The 12,035-nt window shown below is 36.9% G+C and overlaps 2 protein-coding genes and 1 non-coding gene across 3 annotated transcripts; 1 reads left to right on the top strand and 2 right to left on the bottom strand.

Moving 5' to 3' along the window:
- Positions 1–3,193: 3,193 nt before the first annotated feature.
- On the top strand, positions 3,194–6,541 carry hwa (huluwa). The gene is made up of 3 exons (XM_067375004.1): positions 3,194–3,765; positions 4,009–4,195; positions 6,375–6,541. The coding sequence occupies exons 1-3, from the start codon at positions 3,235–3,237 to the stop codon at positions 6,539–6,541; spliced, it is 885 nt and encodes a 294-aa protein (XP_067231105.1). The 5' UTR covers positions 3,194–3,234.
- Positions 6,542–7,303: 762 nt separating this feature from the next.
- Positions 7,304–11,017, bottom strand: rpl37 (ribosomal protein L37). Its single transcript, XM_067375847.1, has 4 exons — positions 10,900–11,017; positions 9,951–10,086; positions 8,829–8,913; positions 7,304–7,405 (listed from the first exon to the last, which is right to left on the bottom strand). Exons 1-4 carry the CDS (start codon positions 10,900–10,902, stop codon positions 7,336–7,338), a joined length of 294 nt encoding a protein of 97 aa, XP_067231948.1. The 5' UTR covers positions 10,903–11,017; the 3' UTR covers positions 7,304–7,335.
- On the bottom strand, positions 7,607–7,684 carry LOC137013385 (small nucleolar RNA SNORD72). The gene has a single exon (XR_010893720.1). It is a non-coding gene; the product is annotated as a small nucleolar RNA SNORD72 (small nucleolar RNA).
- Positions 11,018–12,035: the final 1,018 nt, after the last annotated feature.

Below are 12,035 nucleotides of genomic sequence, written 5' to 3'. Positions count from 1 at the left end.
CACCTTTAAAAAAGATTTTTAAAAAAGAATAAAGTAGAACTTTCTGTATTAATCATTTGAGATGCTCATATTTCTGCTCTGTGGATTTGAATACTAATAAACACAAAAGCTATACGAGGCCATGTTGTGGTTGATTAAAAGTCTGTAGCTACCACAAAGTTTTAGCTTTTAAATATTTAATCAGCATGATTTTAATAGTTTCAAAGCCTTCTGTATATTCCCTATTCCTTTCTGAAGATGAAAATAGTTACTTTGTATAGCACAAAGTGCTCCGCGGGAAAAACTAATGAAGAACTCAACCAAGAGTAATTAATATACAGAAAAGGAAAAAAAAATCAAATCTGTTGGAAATGCCCCTGTGCACAAAGTGTGGTTAATGAAGAAATGGTTTACTAAGTCTATAGTGTGGAAGGACTTGTGAAAAGGCCAAACTTGAACCCTTATTGAAGACTTTTGGGATGCATTCAAACCGTGAACCAGACTCCAACATACAACAGGTCACAGTGATTTTGCCAAGTAAGACATGTTCCTAGATCAACATATTTTGTTGATCCTGGAACATTTCTATCTGAAAATGTAGTCCTATCCCTACCCCTAAACCTAAGTTATCCCTAAAATCAGAGGGAAACGATAGGCAAATAACACTGATGTAGAAGCACCTAACCTGGTAAACCTAAACATGACATGAACTGTAAACTTTTACCTTGAATGTTGTTTCAGGATCAAAGATGTTGATCAAGGAACATGTTGTTCTTGATGCTTGTGTGAGAGCAAGTCTCTTCATCCATTGTGGAAAACCTCCCCAGAAGACTGGATCTGTTATAGCAGAAAAGAAAGTACAAACATTTTTTGTTCTATGCTGCATTTTAAAGCACAAATCTTTCTTCTAATTTGTGTGCACATTATTATTTTTCTGAGAATGTACTGTATATTTGAAAGGAGATATTTGGAAATTATTCCCCCTGGCTCAACAGACTGGGTTTCACAGGCAATGTGCAAATATATGAACTGTCTGAGTGAGAAGAACATTGTCTCGTGTCAGTCATGGCTGCGTTTGTGTCCCATGAATCATACTCACAGCTTAAAATGACACTTACACATACTCAGGGTCAGAATGGCTGTTTTTAGAAGAGTGTGATCCTAGATATTTCTTAGTAAAACTAAAAATGCCAATTCTATATCTGATGTGTAATATTTGCTCACCATTGCATCCATTTCCACTTGGAAAATCCACCATTGTGCAGATGTAATTTCAAATTAGTTACAATTTATGCACAAAATATGTATTTTTCACTTTCTCTAATGTCAAAGGAGGCAATTCATGACATTTCACAACACCTACAATGATTATGTGTTTGTCCTAAGTGGTGTTCTCTGTGGAATCATTATTCATTTGTACATCACTTTGCATAAATGCGTCTGCAAAATGAATGGATGTAAATGTAATTACTTAAGGGACCATCTAAAGAGCCTCAAGTCTACAGGATTCAAGGATAGGTTCACGTTTTAATTATTTCTTTGATGGCTACAAAGAAAGAACATGTACTGTGTTTGTGATTGCATTTACACACAACTGAACTATGGAAAAATAGATGACTACATCTTAAACTGGTCTATACTGCCCTCTCTCGGTCATAAAATGAATTATATGGTGAAAACTCAATCCAATATTTAATTAAAATGCTGTTATTTCAACCCATGTTTAGGAAAATAAGGATAAACCCAACCGCTGATGGGTCAACCCATCATTTTTTAGAGTATAATTAAATCAGTTTTAGTAGGCCTACTTCAACTTGAACGTAGGCAAAATGTTTTTTGTTTTTTTATTTACTTTTTGATATTTAAAATTTGCATATTAATACATATTTTATATTGATATGTAAGAGGGAATGTATTTAAGTATACATACATAGCATCATTACTTTTCTTCTTCTTCTTCTTCTTCTTATTATTATATTAGCAAATATCTTATTTCTTCAACTTCATCCTTTATATTCAACAATTAAATTGACTAAATGTACAATGTTAATAACAATAGATGTTATAAAGAAAATGTATATACCGTATCCTTGTATATTGGCATTTATGTATATATGTATAGCCTATGTGTGTATATATGTATATGTGTGTCTATGTATGTATATATGTATGTGTATATGTACATATATTACATACTTTTTGTTATAGATGTACATTTACCTTTTCTATATATACTGAAAACTGTGAAATACCATTTGCATTTTAGTACATTATATATGACATTTATATTTATGTATAAGTATATGTGTATCTTTACTTCTTTATGCATCTCGGTATGTTTATCTTTTCTCTCTTTTTTGTTTGGTTTTGTTTTTGTCCCGCCTTGTTGGCTTCTTATGTTATGTCACCTTTCACTCTTTCAATAATAAAATAATTTAATATTAATATTTTAATTCAGCTTTATTTTTAAACAACAACATCGATTTTTAATAGTTTTAGTTAACAATAACAACACTAGCATATATGACTAGCTTAGCCGGTTTCAAAACAAACGTTTCCCCAACAAAAACTGGTCAAGAAATACGTTTTAAGATTTACTGTACTTTCTTATTTAGAATAATTCGGGGAACTTTAAAAAGTTTATATTTTAATACATTTAAAATAAATGTTTAACGTTACATGTTCTCTCTACTGTTTTACAAACCTGCGAGAGACGCTTAGCGATAGAAGCAAAAGAAAGTTGTGGCCTATACATTAATATGATTTACATTATTAATAGTCACCAGCTGATTATTTCCTTAGCATTCTCTTAACTTTCTCGGCGATGTTGTTTTGTTTTCCTGTCAGATATTACTCTTGATTTCACCTCAGCTGAAAGTGTTCAAAAAAGTGCGCGAGCTGTCGCGCGACTCCCTGCATACTTCCTTTTACATTTTGATCTTCATTATTGTACTATTTTGAGGGCTTTGCGAAAAAAATAGACGGCTAAACACACCAAAGACATTCTCATCTATGAGGTAAGACTGAAAAGATGATGTAAACTGTCTTTTTCAATCGGTGAAAAGTCCGAAAGCTCTTGACGCTCCTGCACTCTGGCGGAATTAATTGATGTCAATGGGGCGCACCTGCGGTTGAACTGTCGAATGTCAGTTTTAGTCATTTTATAGTTATTATTTTACATAAAAACATTTAATGATCACAGATAAAATTGAGTAAACATCAAAATCATATTATTTTATCCTGATTTGTGATGAAATGTCGCAGCTGGGATCGGCTGTGCCCTCATCAAACTTACCCGAGGGCCTCCCGGTGTCCAGTTTAGCCCTGTTGATCCTGGTGCTCATTCCCTGCGTCCTTCTGCTCCTGCTGCTCAACTGCCTGTTCGTGGGATACAAGCTGTTCCGCATGACCCGGAGGAAGAGAGACCGATGCGGGTCGGAAACCTCGCTCATGCACTCATCATATTCCACCCGCCAGAGAATCACCCGCTTCTCTGATGAGCCTCTGTTCGCTCCAAACAGAAAGACCAACTATGTTTCGGTCTCGGAACCGATGCTGGCGCCACCCATCACCTCATCCCTGACCTCCTCAGCGGAGAGAAGGGCCACCGGGCAGCGCGCCAGGTTTCTACGCGCGGACGGGGCCACTTACGCCGGGTCCGAATCACTGCGCGTGCCGAACTGGAGGACGAGCGCCCCGGTTCTGGTGCAGTCCAGTGATTCGGACACGGAGCGAGTCAACACGGTGCCACCGAACTCACCAGCACTTCATCTGACTCCAAATGGGGTAGGGTCAAAAACACGAGTATGTTCAAATGCTTAATTTGAGTATCAAGGAAAGATTTCAATGTTTTGGGTGGTTGTGGGCCACCATGGCTCTCCGGTATAGTAATATGATGGCCATTTTCATATATTGGGGTGTTTACATGGCATTACCATGTAAACATCCCACTACATAATTTTGGCTCCCAGTGAAATAGATGTTTGATCCTATGCAAGTAAGTTAACCATTTAACTGCACTGGTTACAGTTCTCAATGCCGATGACTTCCATGCGTAGAAGCAGCACTATGGACCTGGAGGGCGCTTCTCTGGACAAGATCCATGTGGAGTGTGAGTCTGCCAGCATCATCCCGCCAGAGAACTCCTGTTTTGTGGCATCATCAAGCCCCTCGGCTAGGGGCTCTGGACTGGACAGTGACTTTGGAGCCAGTGCAGGTGGGTTTTGTGATCTCATTCATTGAATTGAGGAGACTTAAAAAGTTCAAACCATTTCTTTAAAGGATTAGTCCACTTTCAAATAGAATTTTCCTGATAATTATCTCACCTCCATGTCATCCAAGATGTTCATGTCTTTCTTTCTTCTTTTTGATGAAAACATTCCAGGATTATTCTCCTTATAGTGGACTTCAGTGGACTCCAGACGGTTGAAAGTTAAAATTACAGTTTCAGTGCAGCTTTAAAGGGCTTTAAACGATACCAGATGAGGAATAAGGGTCTTATCTAGCGAAACGATCTGCCATTTTTGGAAAAATACAACTGTGTATGCTTTATATAAACAAATGAGCGCTTTCCAAGTGCCTCCGCCAAAACCTAATTTCTGTATTCTATTCGGTTTTGGCGGAGGCACTTGGAAGGCGCTCATTTGTTTATATAAATTTATATGTTTATATAATATTTTTTTTGAAAATGACAGATCGTTTCTCTAGATAAGACCTTTATTCCTTGTCTGGTATTGTTTAAAGCACTTTAAAGCTGCACTGAAACTGTAATTTTGACCTTCAACCCTTTGGAGTCCAGTGCAGTCCACTATAAGGAGAAAAATCCTGGAATGTTTTCATCAAAAACCTTAATTTCTTTACAACTGAAGAAAGAAAGACATGAACATCTCGGATGACATGGGGGTGAGGAAATTATGAGGAAAATTTTATTTGAAAGTGAACTAATCCTTTAAGACTTAAATGCTCAGCACTACATATACACTGTTTGGAAAAGTTACGATTGTTGAAAGAAGACTCTTGTGCTCAACAGGGATGCATGTATTTGATTAAAATAAATACAGTACAGTAATACTGTGAAATATTATTAAATTTAAAAGAACTGTTTAAAAGAACCTTTTGTAATATATTTTAAAATGTAATTAATTCCTGTGATCAAAGCTGAATTTTCAGCATCATTACTCCAGTCTTCAGTGTCACATGATCCTTCAGAAATTATTGTAATATACTGATTTGCTGCTCATTATCGGTTATTATTGGTGCTAAATTATTAATAATAATTTATAAAAATAGTTGTGCTGTTAAAAGGGTTAGTTCACCCAAAAATGAAAATTCTGTCAATATTTACTCATTTTCGTGTCGTTCCACATCCGTTAGATCTTTGGAAAACAAATGAAGATATTTTTAATGAAATCCAAGAGGTTTCTGTCCCTCAATAGAGATCCAACACAACTACCACTTTCAAGGTCCAGAAAGGAAGTAAAGACATCATTAAAGTAATCCATGTGAATCCAGTGGTTTAACCTCACTTTGGATAATATTATTTTGTAATAAAGTAGTAAATTATGTTTTTGCACAAACAAAGCACTCGTGTTGCTTCATAAATTGAGGTTAAACTTCTGGATTACTGTAATGATGTCTTTACTACCTTTCTGGACCTTGAAAGTGGTAGTTGCGTTGGATCTCTATGGAGGGACAGAAAGCTCTGATTTCATTAAAAATATCTTAATTCATGTTCCGAAGATGAACGAGTCTTATGGTTTTGGAACAACACGAGGGTGAGTAATTAATGACAATTTTTGGGTGAACTAACCCTTTAATATTTTTGTGGAAATGGTGATACATCTTAGATAGAAATGCTGTTCTTTTGAACTTTCTATTTAAGAAATTGACATCTTTTGTAATATAAATGTCTTTACTGTCACTTTTGATCAGTTGAATACATCCTCGCTGAATAAAAGTATTAATCTCTTTTAAAAAATACTTACCCCAAACTGGTATAGTGTATAAACTGAATGGAAGCCTATCACAGTTTCCACAAAGTATAAAGCAGCATATCTGTTTCCAACACTGATAATAATCAGAAATGTTTCTTGAGCAGCAGATCAGCATATTAGAATGATTTCTGAAGGATCATGTGACACTGAAGACTGGAGTAATGATGATGAAAATTCAGCTTTGATCACAGGAATAAATTACATTTTAAATATATTCAAATAGAAAACAGTAAAATTGCAATAATAATTAACAATATTAGTTTTCTGGTATTTTGATCAGATGAATGGAGCATTAAGCAGAAGAGACTTCTGAAAAATCTTAATTATACCAATCTTTTGACTAACCATTTGTGAATATTTGGAGTTTTTCCATTCTTTGAATTCTCCTAATTGTTCATTTAGGTGTATCTCTGCGTATCCTTTCTATGGACAGCGATGGCTTCCCGGGCTCAGCCTGGGCATCCGCTCTGGAATGGGATTACTACGACCCAAGTTACGTCACTCAGAACCACGTCCCGAAGCACAGACCCCACGCACCCCCCATCACTACCAAACAGTACTGGGTCTAGAGCCTGCGCTCTATAGAGAGAGAGCCTGAAGGACTCCAGCACAAGACTCAATTCAGCCATTCTCATTCTAGAACTTCAGCTGAGTCTAGATTTACTGTCTGGGTTTAGTGCACATAATGTTCACTTGCTGTTTTAACTGCAACACATCACATCATCAACGCACACACAATCAAAAAGATGTTCACGATCACAGCTTCTTTCTGCAGAAATTCCAAAAAGGTTTGTTCTGTTCATAAAAATGCCTTTACAGAATCACTTCACCATTCTCTTTCTATCACATTGACACAGTATTTGTTTTACACCCATTTGATTTCTCACTGTTTTTGTCATTTTTATGTGTTTCCCACGTGATTCTCACCATGGAGTTTAAGAAAAGGCTGTTTGAGTACTTCATTTTGACACCATTCACACTCTTGTATTGAAGAAAAAAAGTATTAGATTATGCCTGAATTGAATAATAAAGTTTTAAAATATTTTATTGCCATTGATCCAGGACTATATCCAATCCAGTTGTGGCATAAAAGAATGTTCTTAACATATTAAAGTTCAGTTTGCAATAGAATTTTATTCTACAAAAGAGTTTAAAGTCTCATATCTTTACCAATTTTTTTCAGCTTTCATGGAAGTTTTGTTAAGACCAACAAATTTTCCCATGTTTCTCTTCAATGAAGCCTTTGCTGTGTATTGAAGTGAATGTTTTGTCAGGTGGTTTAAGAAGTACTGAAAGTGTTTTTGAAAATGAACAAGGCATTCAGACAGATATTTCAAATGTCACTTTTTATTGGAAACACAGTTTATGAGGAGCTGGACGCAGCCACTGCTGCCCGACGGGGCTTGGGCACGGTTCCCTCGCGGAATCCATTTCTGAAAAGCACAGAAAACAATTCAACGTTACAGCACACAGAAACTAATACTTAAAAGGCCTTCATGATATTTCACAAGCCCATAACAAGGTCAATAGATTTGAGATGTGCAATCAAATCCCCAACAACAAGAGTTTCAAAAATCCACTAGTTTGCAAGATTAAGATTTTTACAGAAAGTACATCTATGAGTGCATGGGTCAGGCTTACCTCAGTACAAAATTAATATCACTGGACAGTCAATTGTTCAGACATTTATGTTTAGACATCATTGGTAAGCCAATCTAACCAGACAGGCACTCGAGTTTTGGGCAAGTATCAGTGCAGAATCAAAAGGAAAATTATATTTAACTACAATTAAATTTAATTACAATCATGGCGTCAACCTCGACCCCTGCTGAGACCTTGTGTGTCAGAGTCATAATAAGCAAAAGATAATTTAAGAAAGCATAATATATATAAAAAAGACAGAAATCTGTAAAAACACCATTTTTGGCAAATACATAAAAAATAAGTTTGAAAAAGCTTTATGAAATCTCTGCCCTGAACAGGGAAAAATACCCCGACTCTTAGGGGCTGTTTACACAATCGTTTTAAACCAAAAAAAAAAGCAAAACATGCATTTTGGCCATTTGTTTATACAACAATGGCATTTTGAGGGCTTAAACACTTTTGAAAATGGGTTTCAGTTCAAGTTTTTGAAAAAATTATCTGTGTAAACAACAACAACACAGATCTGTGAAAGCACTGACGGCATGCACATCCGTATTACGTGTTCAGTCTATAGCAGGGATGGGCAACTCCGGTCCTGGAAGACCACTGCCCAGCAGAGTTTAGCTCCAACCCTAATCAAACACACCTGAACCAGCTAATCAAGGTCTTTAGGATTAGTAGAAAGTTATAGGCAAGCGAGTTATCAGGGATGGAGATAAACTTTGCAGGACACTGGCCCTCCAGGACCGGAGTTGCCCATCCCTGGTCTATAGCATGGGTTCCCAAACACATTCCTGGAGCCTCCCCAACACTGCATGTTTTCCATTTCTCATGGAGACAATTTGTCTCATTAGTCAAGACTCCAGGACCTGCAATGGGTGTGTTGGACAAAGGAGAAATGCAAAATGTGCAGTGCTGGGAAGACTCCAGGAATATGTTTGGGAACCCCTGGTCTATAGTGAGCGTTTGGCACGAGTGCTTTGTAAAGAATGCGTATATGCACAGACGTGAGCCTTTCTTTACAAAGCCATATCGCCAACTACTGGCCTGGCAGCATAAGTGTTTAGTCATTTTGCCAGATCCATGTGAACATGGATAATTTTGACAGCATTGTCAACTATACTAAGAATTATCATTATTTTTTTTTACATCGTTGTCATGAAAACATACACTTAGAAGCATGAAAATCTGCATTACTCTGCTTTTACTCACCTGAACCTGCGGAAGACAACCTTCATGTGTCTCATGCGGCCAGTTCCTGTGGTGCTGCGTCTCTTGGCCTTAGCGCTCCAGTTGTCTACAAAGAAAAAAAATCAATCATTACACTTCACACACATGAACACAAAAAAACGCATTTCACCAGATGAGCACCTGTGTTCTGTTCATAAACATCTCAGGGTTACCTCAGTTCAAAACACTCTTATCACTGGACAGTCAATTGTTCAGACATTGGTTTTTTCATGCATCACTGGTAAGTTTTGATATGCCAGACAGAACACAGCTGTTTTTGCAGTTCCTATTTTTTGCTTTTGTTTTTTAGTTGTGCTACTTTAAAAGTACCCCTTTTATGCCATTTTAAAGGTTCCTAATTTTGTTTTGAATGTTTCCTACAATACACTTTACATGCTTCCAAGGTCAAGAAACACTCATACATTGCACATCCAATTTCTCAGAGTATGATAACTGTTCATTCGAAGATTCAGTCTCTAAACCCCTCCTTTCCGCAAGCTTTCTCTGCTCTGATTGGTCAGACGGGCCAGTCTGTTGTGATTGGTTGAACGCTTACAGCATCTGTCAAACTAAACAGCCATTACCGTATCTGAATTTCAGCTCCGGATCTTCCTCAGCACTTGATACACAGTGTTAAGAACAGTAACAACGGCATAGTTTTCCCCCATATCAATTCCAGCGTGAGTCCTCATCCTTTTGAAGTGCATCAAAGTGGATTTGCAATGCTGAAAACAGCATATTCTCAACAATCGACTACAATCTTCCAGTCTCAGCTACAACTAACAGTGTTTGAGGGCGGATTAAAGTAGACGCAGCTCATGAGCAGCCAATGAAGACCACTATGCAAATTTGTTACCATCTTACCTAGTTACGTAATAGGAAGTGAGACTGGAATTGCCAATGACTTGGGTTAGGCAGTTCTAAATGAATAATTTAAGATGACAACTTTATTTGTTGTGCACTTTCAAAAACAGCTATATTACACACTGCTTAAAATGTAGCATTCAAAAAAAGCATAATAGGGGCACTTTAATGTTACCAATCTGAATCTGTGCCAAGTCACCCCAAACCCTTTGAACTGTGACAGCACATAAAGACACTTACACTTTCTCTTGCGCTTGGCAGGGTAGCCACACTTCCCGCAGGTGGACTTCTGCAGGTGATACGCCTTGGATCCACAGCGGCGGCACAGTGTGTGCGTCTTATTACGACGCTTACCGAAAGACGACGTACCCTTCGTCTGAAAAACAAGAAAATCATTATTGCTTAAATGGTCTCATTTATACAGCAAGCTGCCTAAGTAGACAGCATTCATCAATTTACACTATAATGCTCAATAATGGTCTGTGTTGTCAGCTCACTATGCTAAGACTATAGTGCATAAACACTCTGTTTATATAGTCAGCTCACTAGATTCTGAAATAATTCCTAAACATGCTCTTTCATTAGGCAGCTTGCCATGTTGTTGCCCTCAGAAAGATAATAGGTTGAGATTATGATACCCTACAAGCATGTATAGTAAGACATACCATGATAGTAGCAAACCAAGGACTATGACTTCCAAATAAACGGTTTAGGGAAGGAAGCACACTAGGCTGAGAGACTAATGCATAAAATGCTATGTAAAAGGCAGCTTAATGGCAAAAACGCAATGAACATGTTCATGTTTAGTTGTGTTCTTTTGGATGAACAAATGTACAAGTCAACCACGCAACCAGCCGCTATAAAACTCGTTTCTTAACGCTGGTTTTAAAGTCTAACGGTCTAAAATTTATTAAAACCCAAGACTACGTATTATTAAACGACTTAAACGAATACTGGAGATCGTTTTAAAACTAAATGGTTTATTTTCGCTGTACAGGAAGGCTAAGCGTCATGCTAACCGATGAAAAAAATCATCTATAACCTATCATCATCGAGGAATCACAAACATAATATATGATATTGAGCCTTGGATATATATGCTTATGATATTATCAATGGTACAGTGATTAAAAACAAGCCACGAATCAGATGTTGAGGGATTTTGAAGGCAAGGCGCGGTAAGACTCACCATCTTTCCTCAGAGCTGATTCGAAAGAGACCGGAAGAGGCTGCGGTGTACCATTAAAACACCACCGGCGCTTTTTCGGTGCAACAACTAAATATGTCCCCCTACTGTTGCACTGCGGACTTCTCCGTTCACAACAACGAGTCTTATGGATGAACATATAACTAATATTTTGAATGACAAGGGAAAAACGTATTTTCACCGTAATAAGTAACTGTTCTGGACACAAAGGGATAAATTAATAAGCAATTATAAATAATAATGATAATAAAGTCAAATAGGCTACACACTATTATTATACACAAATAAAACCATTAAACCACATTTTAAGGAAAATATGTCTTTAAATATCCTAAACTGAACATTGTAAGGACGATTTCTGTTAAGGTTAGGTTTAGGTTTTTGGTGTAGTAATTATAATTAGCTTAATTTAAAGACAATAAAAGTAAATATAGGCTAAATAGAGTGTGTTGCTTAGCTACTCTTGGGGGAACAAAGCCAGCAAGTTTTATTGATTTGTCTTTTCCAATTGATATTTTAACCGCAAGGGCTCACAGCCAACGCTGACAGCCATAAACATAAATTACAAAGCTGCCAAAAACGTCTAGACTCAAACTGTCCCTGACACACACACACACACACACACACACACACACACAAAATCCCAAATGACCTTCATTAGGTCATATCACAATCCAATGATATCACTAAATGACAAAGCACTGATTCCTTCCTATGAAATTTCAGTTTTTTACTTATTTTGTTATGTTTTTACAATAAAATAGTTAAATTCTGTCAGTAAAAAGTAAATAAATTAAAAAAAAAATGACACATCACCTAAGGTGAAAACATTAATAAGGCCTTCCCAGAAGAAATAGTTAGGTCATGACTATTAAGAAATCAATTATTATTCTTTGGCGTAGTCTATTTTATTTTTATTATTTTGTTTAGTTAACCCTTTCTGCATTATTTAGTTAGCCTATCATCCAAATGGCGTAACCAAATGTCCAACTATCTCTGCAAGTTTCCTCTTTAACTGCAGTGTTTGCCCCTGCTCTGGTGTATGTCCCCTAAACCCCATCACGTCTATTATTAATAGTTTGATACCAGCTTGGGTCTGCAATTCCTCCCTGCCCCAT

This window comes from Chanodichthys erythropterus, chromosome 22 (genome assembly GCF_024489055.1).
Source record: "Chanodichthys erythropterus isolate Z2021 chromosome 22, ASM2448905v1, whole genome shotgun sequence".
Taxonomy (NCBI): Eukaryota; Metazoa; Chordata; class Actinopteri; order Cypriniformes; family Xenocyprididae; genus Chanodichthys; species Chanodichthys erythropterus.
Note: the sequence above shows the minus strand (reverse complement) of the source record. Positions and strands in the feature narration are given on the sequence as shown.

Coding starts and splice junctions, on each gene's coding strand:
- hwa (XM_067375004.1), top strand. CDS start 3,235: ATGTCGCAGCTGGGATCGGCTGTGCCCTCATCAAACTTACCCGAGGGC. Junction 3,766..4,008: donor TTCATCTGACTCCAAATGGG/GTAGGGTCAAAA, acceptor CACTGGTTACAG/TTCTCAATGCCGATGACTTC. Junction 4,196..6,374: donor TGACTTTGGAGCCAGTGCAG/GTGGGTTTTGTG, acceptor TTGTTCATTTAG/GTGTATCTCTGCGTATCCTT.
- rpl37 (XM_067375847.1), bottom strand. Junction 8,914..9,950: donor TGCCAAGCGCAAGAGAAAGT/GTAAGTGTCTTT, acceptor TTTTCTTTGTAG/ACAACTGGAGCGCTAAGGCC. Junction 7,406..8,828: donor GTTGTCTTCCGCAGGTTCAG/GTGAGTAAAAGC, acceptor TGTGCTTTTCAG/AAATGGATTCCGCGAGGGAA.